Source organism: Borostomias antarcticus, assembly GCF_949987555.1.
Source record: "Borostomias antarcticus genome assembly, chromosome: 20".
Lineage (NCBI taxonomy): Eukaryota > Metazoa > Chordata > Actinopteri > Stomiiformes > Stomiidae > Borostomias > Borostomias antarcticus.
Window position 1 is genome coordinate 11,729,754 of NC_140253.1, and position 12,971 is coordinate 11,742,724.

Consider the following 12,971-nt stretch of genomic DNA (forward strand, 5'->3'; position numbering starts at 1 on the left):
TGCACTGAACTTGTTCTCAGGCTCATGTTGGCTCCACCAACTTTTATACTGTAAGCTAACTTTTAGGTACTATATGCACTTTTTGTACTGTATGTACTTTTTGTGATGCATTTTGCACTTTGTATTGCTTGTATGTACATGACATTTGTATTCCACCTGCCCAGGGACTCCAGATGGAAATTAGCCAGAGGCTAAATCTGCTTACAAAGCATCTCCTCCCCCTCGCGGGATTAATGCCTTTTGTATACTGTCCCTGCCAAATAAACTAAATAAAGTAAAAGTAAAAAAGTAAAGTATTGAGGTCTGAGAGGTTGGGGGTTGGGAGGCCAATGATCTTAGAGGCGGTGTGTGTGATACGGAGGAGTTTGTTTTTGTTGGGGTCAGTGATAGGGCTGGGTATCGATTCGAATTTCGAGAATCAATTAGTTTCCGATTCACAAGGTTCAGAATCGATTATCACGATTCGATTCAATATCGATTTGGTTAGTGTTACTAAAAACTTTTTTTTTTTAGCTGTAACCTTAATTACATGACTGCCAAGTTAAGCAACACATCAATACTAGGGCTGGGTATCGATACCGATTTCCAAAAATGAATGAATGAATGAATCATTGAATGAATTAATGAACTATTCATTCCTTCGTTTATTCATTCATTCATTAAAAATAAGACATTTTGAGATTCATGAATAGATTCTGAATCATTTGATTCAGAATAGATTAATCGATTTTTAAACCCAGCCCTAGTCAGTGAGCATGTTGAAGAAACAGGGGCAGCAGTAGAGGAGAATGGGCTGGATGATGCTCTGGTAGAGCAGCAGCAGGAGGTGGGGGCTCTGAGTTGCGGATGGCGGAGTCTTTGTTGGCTGCGTTTATGGATGTCAGTGATGTGTTGATTGAAGCTCAGTTTATTGTTCAGGGTGATTTCCAAGGTATTTGTAGCTCTCTACAATCTCTACCACTTCGTTGTTGATGTAGGTGGGATTGTGGATGGAGTTGTGGGCTGCTGGGTGTGATGACCATTTATTTGGTTTTTGCCACATTGTGTGAAATGGGAGATGGAGTCCTGATAGCCTGCAACTGAGTTGTCTGTAAGGAGTGCAAGTATGACAGAATCGTCCGAGTGTTTGAGGAAAATATGTAGCCCACACAAGCTTCTCTCTTAGAAAAAAAAACGTGGGCCCCTATAAACTGTTCAAAATATTAATGTTTTTTTTGTGTTTGTGTAAGGAATCTCACCCTCAATTTGTATCGGTGTCCCTGCAACAAGAAATGCAAAGGGCCCCCTGAGGTCTTGGGCCCAGTAGGCCCGTTCGGTAATATGTCTTTGCTACTCAACGCTCCTATCGTTGTCAGCGGTGAAACTCATTCCCTCTGGAGGTAGAAGGGAAAGTTGAAATTAAGTGTTTGTTCTGATTCCATCACTGAGTTCAAGTTCAGGCTCAATAGAACTTTGAATCACAAACACAAGGAGACAGTTTAGCTTAATTTTTAAAAATACTTTTATTGCATTGTATATGTGGTAGGCGTTTGACATGGGCTTGTTATTGTACTGAAAAAAGGAGAAGAGACAGATCTCACCCTGAAGAGGGAAGAGAGGATAACCACTCAATTCAGTGAACAAACACACTGCTGCAGGTCCTGTGTTTTCATCTCAAACACTATGATATTTAGAAAAAAAGGAAAGCCCAAAGCTACAGGTGGTTATGGGTTCAGGACCGCCAAGTGGGATTGGATCCAGAGACCACTTCATTCTGACTGAGGAATGAAAGATCTGTTAGAGTGAGACTGTATTTATTGATGTATGTGTACGGTGTGTGAGACAGAGAGAGAGAGAGAGTGTGTGTGTGTGCGAGAGAGAGAGTATGTGTGTGTGCGGGCAGGAACTGTATCTAGAGTTCAGTAGGATTAATAAATGGTGCCTTGTGGGTGATCTGGTGTGCAAATCAAATCTCCATACAGTTCTAAACCAGGAAAACCACAATATACAAATGTCCAAAAGCTTATTTTCTTTTGTTTTAATACAAAACTCCAGAAATACATCACGAGCTCATTTTCACATTGGAACCATACAGTAGGACCCCACTCATCCGAACTTCAGAGATCCGAACCTCCCGGTCTACCGGACAGGCTTAAAAAACGTTTGTAGTTTTTTTTGCCTGCTATCTGGTTACTGGTGGTATTTTTATTACAGTACTGTACCCTACTGTGAATAAAAACAGAACTGTATGTAGACCTACATGTTGCCTGTAGGCTGTAGCCTACTGTCACGTTTCATTTCTTTGTTAATCTAATGTCGAGCGCAAAACGCAAACGAGTCTGCTGCGCGAGAGCTGCATTCCTTGGTAGCCAGAAAGCGCGTCAGCAACCTGAAGCAGAGGAGCATCGAGTCATTTTTCGTTCCCAGTTAATGGACTTCAGGAACACAGACGTGTTGTGGGCATGTAGATTACCCTACTAGACCTACTGTATTTGTTAAATAATAGCCTACAGCCTAGGCCACGTTAGCCTACATAGGTTGTTTTAGAGACTTTATTTTAGGCTACAATAGTAACACAGTACGTACACGACAACTTGTCTGTCATTTCATTTATTTATTTATTGATTATCATTTGCTCTAATTGTTCTAATGTTGGGTTGTTTTTAGGCTATACCATGTTGTTCTGCGAATACAGTAGCCTATCGATGCAGCGTAGGCTACGCCTCATTTGAGAATAAAGTACTGTATTTGATCAAAGCACGCACTCAAGCGGAAATTCGGTTATTTTATTATATGCTACTGTAGGTCTATTATAGGCTAGGCTATATGAGTTTAGTTGGCTATTTGATTGCAATTTTGATGCATTTTCACAAGTAATTAAGGGTATTTATCGGTCTATTATGAGTCTATATGAAACAAGTATACCACTTATTGAATTTGGTGCATTTTAATATAAGTTTGTCATCCGGACATTTCAGAGATACGAACGACCTTCGGTCCCTTTGGGTTCGGATGAGTGGGGTCCTACTGTACTTCCAGAGAGGGGGGTGATGGGGAAGAAATAACAACTGACACATTTAGTCACTTATACTGCCCTCATGGTAACCTTTTGACCTTTGTCTGGTAATCTCCAGAATTTTTTACCTTTGGGAGGAGCTTTTCTGATTGGCTAAGGCATGCCCAAATATGTTGGTCCAATTCCAAATCAACCCCTTGGACCCATCTGCTTTACTTAGTATTGAAGACCTAACCCTACTTTGGGATTAGATTTATCAATATGGTATTAGTCCCACTTCACCCTCCATCGCCAAGTATATTCAGGTCTTGATGTGCCTTGAAGGAAGAGACCAGCTGTTGATCTGGAATTGGCCCTAGGTTCTAGCTAACTGTTCACGGCCACTAAGGACAGGTCTGGGATCAGACGACCTGATCCCATATCCAAACAGTAACCATGAGTGGGTTGACAACCAGATATGATCCTGGGTCTGTCGCTAGAAGTAACAACCGTCTCCCACTGCTATACTCCTTAAGCAGGGCTGGGCCCGATTCCATTTCTCCTTTTATCAGTCCAGGAAGCGAACTGCACAACGTTCCATTAGTCAGCAGCTTATTTTATTTACATTCTACCTCCACAGTAAACTGATAAGAAGCTTTGGAATTTAGAAGAGTGGAATTGGGATTTTTCTGATTCGCTTCCTGGATTGACTGGAATATAAAGAATAGAGCCCAAAACACGCTTTATCCATCGCATAGTCCAGAAACCCAACCCATATCTCTTAGACATCTTTATATAATTTATTTGTTTTATAAATTAGATTTGTTTGAAACAAAGGAAATGTGGAGCAGAATGCAGCAGCCTGTCTGTCTCTCTGCCTGTCTGCCTGCCTGTCTGTCTGTCTGTCTGTCTGTCTGACCAGCACCCCTCCTCCTCCAGAGTCCTTGTATCTGTTCATCTTTCTCTCCAGAGAAATTGTCTGTGGGTCTCGTTCGTTCAACAGTTTGATACGTTTTTTGTGTTTGTTTTATTCATTTTCAGTTAGAGAGTAGTCAGTCATCGGCAAGATGAAAAAATGTAAATGGACATATTTATTCTCTCTCATCTTCCTCCTCTTAAAAAAAACCTGTCACACACACGGTCCTGGTCGGTCGTGTCTGAGAGAGGTGGGCGGAGTCAAGGAGCGACCCAATCCCCTCCATTTCCTCAGCAGTGGCTTGAAAATGGCGTCCAGCCGGCGTCCCCCGCGTTTGGCCTGTTCCGGTTCTCCTGCCCCCCCTCCTCCTCCCCCGTTACCCCGCCTCCGCTCACATGTCATTGGCCAGCTCCTCGGTCTCCATGGAGATGTCACCGTTGGCGATCTTGGCGTTCTCCTCGTACCCGGGGGGCATGAACGCCAAGGTGTAGGGGTAGAGCTTATGACAGTCCACGCGGTAAGACTCCGCCTTCTCTTTGGCCTCGCCCAACGCGCCGTTGCGGAGGCCGTCCAGGACCTCCTGACAGATCTGAGAGGGATGAGTGGAGCGGAGCGCAAAAACATGATCATCCACCATGTCATCATCCTCAATGACCTCTAAACAACCAGTCATTCATTTACTATAATGGGATATGAGTAGATCCAGCACACACACACGCACACAGACTAGGGCGGCTCGATTAATCGGATTTTAATCTAGATTAAGATTTGGGCTGTCAACGATCATTAAAACAAAATAATCGCCATAAAACGATTTTGCACAAATCAAGCGCACCCTACACTGTAGAGCTATACTGCGCTTGACCCCTCCCCCACCCCCCAAAGCCCCAAAACAAACACTTTAGTTCAAAGTGAGACGAGTTGTCAAGCGAGGTGCACGCATGCTCCTCTCGAATAAAACACGACAAGAAGAAGATTATGGAAGCAGAAAGAGAGGTGGACAAGAGAGCTAAAACAACGTCAGTGGTGTGGAAACACTATGGGTTCGCGGAGACAGATTTGGACCAAGTTGACACGGTGTGTAAAATTTGCTACGCAGTCGTAGCTGCCCCTCAAAGTAGCCCTTCTCAGTCCCGCTGTCCCATTCCGCTCGCTCATGCCAGACAACAGTCCTTTGCTGCTCCATTCACTTTGCCGTCAAAATAAATCGGTGTCGGCCTATTTAGGAGAGGCGCTCATATTTACAAGTGTCAGATGAACATGAAACTTCACTTCCTAAGCAAAAGGGTCTATTTTAACAAATGCTGGGTTTTGAAGCCTCGGCGCTACGATTAAATAACTTATTTAGACGCGTTCTGTCCTAGTGAAATTATTTTTCCAAGGTAGTCTTCTTCTGTGGTGGTGGCATTGCTTTGAAGCTTCTTTATTTATCAGTTTTGGCACTTTTATTTATTTATTTATCAAGGTCAAGGTTCACTATTTGTCTCCCATGGGAGAAATGTATCTAATCCAAAGAACATTGTTAAAAAGAAAAGCCACTGTCAACATTTAATAAATTAATTGTTATCAAAGTCAATGTATAATTTGATTTGTTAAGAAAATGTTAACTTTTGATTAAAAAAAAGAATTCAATGAATAATCGTGTTAAATAATCGTGATCTCAATATCAATCAAATTAATCGTGATTATGATTTTTGCCATAATCGAGCAGCCCTAACACAGACACACGCACACACACCTGAATGGATCTGTTGTTGAGAGACTCGTCTAGAGCAGTGGCCAGCTCCACAGCCTTGGCTTCCGTCGAAGAGTCCAGGTGCACCATCATCTTGGCCGCTACAGGAGGAAGAGAAGGATAGGAAGGAAGGAAGGAAGGAAGGAAGGAAGGAAGGAAGGAAGAAAGAAAGAAAGAAAGAAAGAAAGAAAGAAAGAAAGAAAGAAAGAAAGAAAGAAAGAAAGAAAGAAAGAAAGAAAGAAAGAAAGAAAGAAAGAAAGAAAGAAAGAAAGAAAGAAAGAAAGAAAGAAAGAAAGAAAGGAGAGGTGAGAGAAGAAGGTCACTCAGGTTGCTTCTCTGGAAGGATAAGGATTAGGACGCCTCCTAGTGGCCACAAGTCCCTCTGCAGCTGCCTATGGGCCCTAATTGGCTGGGCTGTGTGTGTGTGAATAGGATAGAATATAAGAATAGAAAGTGTAATTTGTCATATATAACCAGTAAGGGTACAAGTAGATTGGAATTATTTTCATCACTTGTCCTTACAGTGACTTATCAGCACCTCATTCCAGTCCTAGGTACGCAGCTAGATATTTAGTGTGTGTGTGTGTGTGTATATACAACATACTGTATTTTAAATTTTTAATACTGTATTATTTATGGGTATCAATAAACACCTTAATATAAGGGTGTGTCTGTGTGTGTGTGTGTGTGTGTGTGTGTACACGGTGTGTATAGTGTGTGTGTTTATGTGCGTGTCCAGCCACCTACCTGCCACCCGGTGTGGTATGGAGTCAGAGTGCTTGCTGAGGAAGGCTTGGTTGAAGCTCTTGGCGTTGCTGTCTCCAAACAAGCGCGTCATCTCCTGCTTCAACACGGTGCGCACGGCATCGACCAGGTCCTTACTCTCAGACACTGACAGAGGGAGGGAGGGGGGGGTGAATGGAGGAGGACATGAAGAGGAGGGAGGGAGGGAGGGGAGGAGAGGAAGAGCAGTACAAAGCGTGGAAGCAGGCAGAGAAGGAGAGAGGCGGAGAGGAAAGGGTGAATGAAGGAGGGACAGAGAGGAAGATGAAGAGGGAAGGACAAGAAAACACAAATCGTCACTTCATTAATTTTTACACTGGCGAGTCATCGGTCCACAACTCACTCTATTCCACACCAGAGCATGTGAGCGGAGCGGGTGGATGTTCAGTGGAGCGTGTTTTCAAAAAGTCAGAGCGTCGGCATTCTCTCCTGCTCCAATTCTGCTCCAGAGCCGCTCAGACCTAGCCTGATATCACACATCACACCAACCCAGACCTAGTCCGATATCAAAAAGAACGTCTGATATAACATCTACACCTATGACCTGCCGAACACAGTCTCCAGGAAGTATGCCTACGCAGACGACCTTGCGCTGGTGTACTCCCCTGGAGACTGGCAGGCCGTGGATGTGACCTTGAGCCAGGACATGCAGATACTAGCGGCATACCTCCAGAAATGGAGATTGAAGCTCAGCGAGGCAAAGACGGTGTCGGCGGCCTTCCACCTTAACAGAAGCCAAACGTGAGCTCCGAGTGCACATCGATGGAACACTCCTGCCATAGTGCGCCGAACCAACCTATCTCGGCGAGGCACTGGATAGGTCGCTCCCGTTCCACCGACACCTCGAGTCACTGCGCAAGAAGTTAACAGCTCGTGTGGCGTTGATGAGGCGACTGGTCCGATCAGGCTGGGGTGTCGGCGCAAAAACACCGTCTACTGCAGCCCTAGCCCTGGTCTACTCGACCAGTGAATACTGTGCACCGGTCTGGTGCCGCAGCGCTCACACCCGCCTCACTGACCCGCCTATCAACGAAGCCTTGCGCATCGTGACAGGATGCCTGCGTCCCACTCCTGTGGACAACCTTCCCATCCTCGCAGGCATCCAGCCCGCTGGCCTCCGCCGCACAGGAACCACAGCACGTCTCGCCTGCCGGGCGCCACCTGCTCCACGACAGGCTCACTGCAACAGAGGAGCCTCCCCTGCCGCACGGGGTCTCCTGCAGCAATGGACTACACCTGGCGTGAAGAGTGGAAGGCAAACACCTTCATATCAGACAGAACGTCAACTCAGACCTAGCCTGATATCACACAGAACGTCAACTCAGACCTAGCCTGATATCACACAGAACGTCAACTCAGACCTAGCCTGATATCACACAGAACGTCAACTCAGACCTAGCCTGATATCACACAGAACGTCAACTCAGACCTAGCCTGATATCACACAGAACGTCAACTCAGACCTAGCCTGATATCACACAGAACGTCAACTCAGACCTAGCCTGATATCACACAGAACGTCAACTCGTTACACTCCACTGAGATCAAGAATCAGGCAACTTCGGCTGAGTGGGCGGATTCGAATGTCTGGACCCAGGCTAGCTCAGGCCACAAGTTTGAAGAATGCTGGATCCAGAATGCACCTGTGTAGCTTACTGTGTTTTCTGTCAATGAAACAAGCGCATTAATTTCGAACAATGATGAGACTCTAGGAAAAATAACGCACACCCATCCAGCCAATCAGAATTGAGTAGGCCTTTTCACCCAAGCAATGGTATAATGTTATATACTGACTAACTGTGAGTCTGAATGTGACTGTGAATTTTGTTAGTAAAAAATATGTAACCTAATAGTCTGTTTTTATTAACCTACTTAAAAAACAACATTGTAACGAGGCTAAATTATAGTCTGTGAGCCTGGAGCGGGATTTTTAATCTCTCACTCCACTCACATGCTCTGTTCCACACACAGAACATCAGTCCATAACTCACACTGTTCCACACACAAAACATCAGTCCATAACTCACACTGTTCCACACACAGAACATCAGTCCATAACTCACACTGTTCCACACACAGAACATCAGTCCATAACTCATACTGTTCCACACACAGAACATCAGTCCATAACTCACACGATTCAACACACAGAACATCAGTCAGGATATAGGATAGGCTGTGATAATCTATGACATCATTCCTTTCATTTCTGCTGTGTTGTCATATTGCCATTTGTTTTCCATCTAATATTGAATTGTGTTTTCATATTATTTTGATAATTGATTAGTATAACTTATTGCTCTATAAATGTTCTTAGCCGTTAGACAAATATATTCCAGGAGCTTGCTCCAGGTTGCCTGTTTTAATATCTGTGTTGCTTTTATGGCTCTATGTGCTACTAACCCTGTTCTGCCTCCCTAGTGCCTCTCTCTCTCCCTCCTATCTTCTAACCAGGTCCAGTGGATGCCCCACTGTCACCAGCAGACCACCCTGAGTCCGATAGATACCCCTGTGTCTGCTGTGGATGTCGTAGCATTTAGTTAACACATACACACGTACACACAGACATACACCAGTCGACTTCCGGCTTTAGGCCTGGACCTGGGCCCAGTCTCCCTTCCCCTCACCCTAACCCGGGTCCATATCCTTTTCCTACCCCCTCCCTACCCCAACCTCTGCCTCTACCTGGGCCCAGGCACATTCACGCACACACAGACATACACCAGTGTTTGCCATGTCTCTCCTATGATGTTTTTAGCCTCTTTTACTCTGAAAACATAATTGAATGTAATGTATTGCTTTATAAATGTTCTTAGCCGGTAGACAAACATATTCCAGGAGCTTGCTCGATCGCCTTGTTGAGAGGGGTCAGGGAAGAATTTTTACAGCTCACTTATCTGGCCCCCGGGTGATAGTTTTTTTTGCTTCCCTCTGGAATATGTAGGGGTGGATCGTATGCCCACCTCCCTTGTTCTCTGTAAAGCGCATTGTGTTGGCTCTGGGTATGAAATGCGCTATACATATAAAGCTTTGATTGATTGATTGATTGATTGATAACTTCAATAAATATTATTAACCTCACGTTACGTCCTAGCGTCATCACATCCCAGGTCACTTGATTGCATCAAGACCTCCTCCTTCAGACTGATATTGATAAATTAGACTATTGATAAAGCTTATCTGTTTCACTGTACAGAACAGGATGGTGCCCCATATACGAGTTGATTCAATGTATTAAATACATATTCCTTCATATTTGTGATAACCACATATAATCATAAATGCTACCTAGTCATAGTCATATTTACATAGTTCGAACCCTTAGACTGCTAGAAGTCCTTAACTCACACCGTTCCACACACAGAACATCAGTCCTTAACTCACACCGTTCCACACACAGAACATCAGTCCTTAACTCACACCGTTCCACACACAGAACATCAGTCCTTAACTCACACTGTTCCACACACACAATATCACTGTTGTACACAAAGAGAACGGAGAGCACCAAGAAGGAAACGAGAGTGCTAGTCGAGCACACGGCGCGAGTGGCCTTCTCTCACCTGCTTTGAAGAAGCGTACTAGACACTGGTGTAGCCAGGGGTCGTCTGGGTCGATGGCCAGCGCTCGCTTCACCGACTGCAGCATCAGCAAGTATTTATCTGAGAGAGAGATGGAGAGAGAGAGAGAGAGAGAGAGAGAGAGAGAGAGAGAGTGGGAGAGGTGTGTGGAAAGAGAGATAAGGAGATGACATTGTATCAATGACATCGATGACATTATAAAAAAGAAAAATCCTGACTTGTTCCAACAACCTTTCAGTAGAAAAGGACAGGAATGCTCGGACGTTCAGACAGGCGTGCTGAAGATGCACTTTTCTGGCAAAAAAGTTTAAAAGCCTTTATTAAGATGCTATTTCAACACCTGAGCAGGAATGAGCAGGAAGACACTGAACACGGGTGACTCCCACGGTGCCTCACAAGTGACAGGTGCAAAGTCTGACCACTAGATGGCGTGGAGACAGTAGAGGAAAAAATAATGGGAACATTAAAATATTTTGGTTTACAGAGAAGAAAAAAGCAATAATAATAATAATAATAATAATATCCATCTATAACATAGCACCATACATAGCACCACATGCATGCATGCTTACAGCCACTACAAAGAAGGACTGAAGTCAATTTCTTCATTTAGTCCTGACTATCTTGTGGCCTGCATTTGATAAGATATCAAGGTACGTAAACAATAGTGATTTTAACTCATAGGGTATGACATCAAAACGTTTATGAACTGTTTGTTGTGTAGCGCTCATCTCGTACCTGGGGTTGCTTCTACATACGCCGGACAAAGAGAGGACTGAAAGACAGAGTCTCTGAGCACTAGAATGCCTTTAGAAAAGCCCATTTGGACTTTAATAGCACTTTTATAATGTACATCACAGCAACCAAGACTGCCTGATGGTTGAAGACTTGGAAACCATCAAAAAGCATATTCAGGGTGGTGACTGACTGAAAATACTGTTGCAGAGATAAACTTTTCATATCTATCCAATGCCGGCTAATACCCAGGACTAAACAAAGAAATTGACTTCAGATCTAGTAGATAGCTGTTGTGATGCATGTGGTGCTATGTTGTAGATGGATATTATTATTATTGATTTTTTGTCTTGTCTGTAAACCAAGATATTTTAATGTTGTTCCCATTATTTTTTCCTCGTGCTGGTCGACAGCACGAGGCGCCGCAGCACAACCCGTGGTGTATTGGCCATTTACCACACCCTCTCATGAGTTACTGCTTCAGTATACCACACCCTCTCATGAGTTACTGCTTCAGTATACCACACCCTCTCATGAGTTACTGCTTCAGTATACCACACCCTCTCATGAGTTACTGCTTCAGTATACCACACCCTCTCATGAGTTACTGCTTCAGTATACCACACCCTCTCATGAGTTACTGCTTTTTAACTTTTTTTTTGCCAGAAGAGTGCCTTGGTGCTTTGAACATCCTTTAAGCGTCCATTTTCAATCCATTTTTATCACTCAGACTGGTTTTCTGCGCGTGTGTGTGTGTGTGTGTATGTGAGTGTGTGGCGTCAGGCGTGTGTACCTTTCCTAAAGTAGATCTCGAAGGCCAGCAGGTGAGTTTCTATCTTGTCTTTGACCAGGTGTTTGAGCGGCGTCAGGAATTTCACGGCCTCTTCCAGTGGGTTCTCTACCTGGGGGGGGGGGGGAGTTGGGTCATGACTCAAGATCAACACACACACACCACCAGGACAGAACAGGGATGAGGGTGTTGACACACACACACACACACACACACACACACACACACACACACACACACACACACACACACACACACACACACACACACACACACACACACACACACACACACACACACACACACACACACACACACACACCTTGGCCAGCTTGTCGGGGACCAGCTCCTCCTTGGGTCCTCCGATCTCCTCGTCGTCGTCCTCTTTCTTCTTCTTCTGGTTCTTCAGCTGCTTCTCCTTCTCAGCGTTCTTCTTCTCCTCCTCCAGCTGGGCCTTCTTCTGAGCACGCCGCTGCTTGTTACGCAACTTCTTCAGCTCCTTGTCTGACAGGTTGGCTGAGAGAGAGACAGACAGACAGAGAGAGAGACAGAGAGCAAGAGAGAGACAGAGAGAGCGACAAAGACCGACAGAGAGAGAGAGAGAGAGAGAGAGAGAGAGGGAGAGAGAGAGAGAGAGAGAGAGAAGAGAGAGAAAATGAGAGGCATGACCGTCAGGTTGGCGTGGGGGAAAGATGGAGGGAGGTAGGAGGAGGGAGAGGGAGGGACAGGGGTAGGGAGGAGGGCGGGAGGGCAGTATAAAATAGATCATTTAGACTATCTGGATATCCGAAAAGAAATCTCAAATGATGAAATATCTCAGAATCCCATGAAATTCCTGTCCCTATTCGACGTACTGCCGACACTGCTGCTCGTCTGGTGTTCAACCACCCCAAGTTCTCCCACACAACTTCCCTCCTCCGTTCCCTACACTGGCTCCCTGTAGCGGCTCGCATCCAGTTTAAAACTCTGGTGCTAGCCTACAGGGCAATGAAAGGAACTGCCCCCTCCTACCTCCAAGCCATGGTCAAACCCTACACCGCCTCCCGACCGCTACGCTCTGCTACCTCAGGGCGACTGGTTGCCCCGTCACTCCGAGGTCCCTGCGGTCGATCGACAAGGTCACAGCTTTCCTCTGTCCTGGCCCCGCAGTGGTGGAACGAACTGCCCACTGACCTCAGGACAGCATCTGCCCATCTTTCGTCGCAGGCTCAAAACTCATCTCTTCAAGAAGTACTGCCACGATCCTCCCTCTTAAGCACCTATTGTATTTTAGATTGCTATTCTTGCACTTTGCCTCAGCCCTAGATTATGCTCTTAGTCACTTATTTTAGAAAGGAGATGCACTTGTGAGTTCTGGCAAGTAGTAGAACATTGGCTTTTCCTACGTTAAATGCAGTTATTTTTAGTCACTTTGGATAAAAGCGTCTGCTAAATGACAGTAATGTAATGTAATGACA

General features: G+C 44.9%; 1 protein-coding gene across 1 annotated transcript in view; it reads right to left on the reverse strand.

Moving 5' to 3' along the window:
- Window positions 1–4,281: 4,281 nt before the first annotated feature.
- The window catches only part of naa15b (N-alpha-acetyltransferase 15, NatA auxiliary subunit b), a gene marked incomplete at its 3' end in the record, with an annotated part of 31,546 nt that continues 22,856 nt past the window's right edge, over window positions 4,282–12,971 (reverse strand). The window contains exons 15-20 of the mRNA XM_084454605.1: window positions 11,837–12,030; window positions 11,518–11,626; window positions 9,972–10,070; window positions 6,373–6,516; window positions 5,629–5,726; window positions 4,282–4,479 (exon numbers count right to left, since the gene is read on the reverse strand). Of these exons, the coding sequence (XP_084310731.1) occupies window positions 4,282–4,479; window positions 5,629–5,726; window positions 6,373–6,516; window positions 9,972–10,070; window positions 11,518–11,626; window positions 11,837–12,030 (842 nt within the window). The remainder of the gene's footprint in view (window positions 4,480–5,628; window positions 5,727–6,372; window positions 6,517–9,971; window positions 10,071–11,517; window positions 11,627–11,836; window positions 12,031–12,971) is intronic.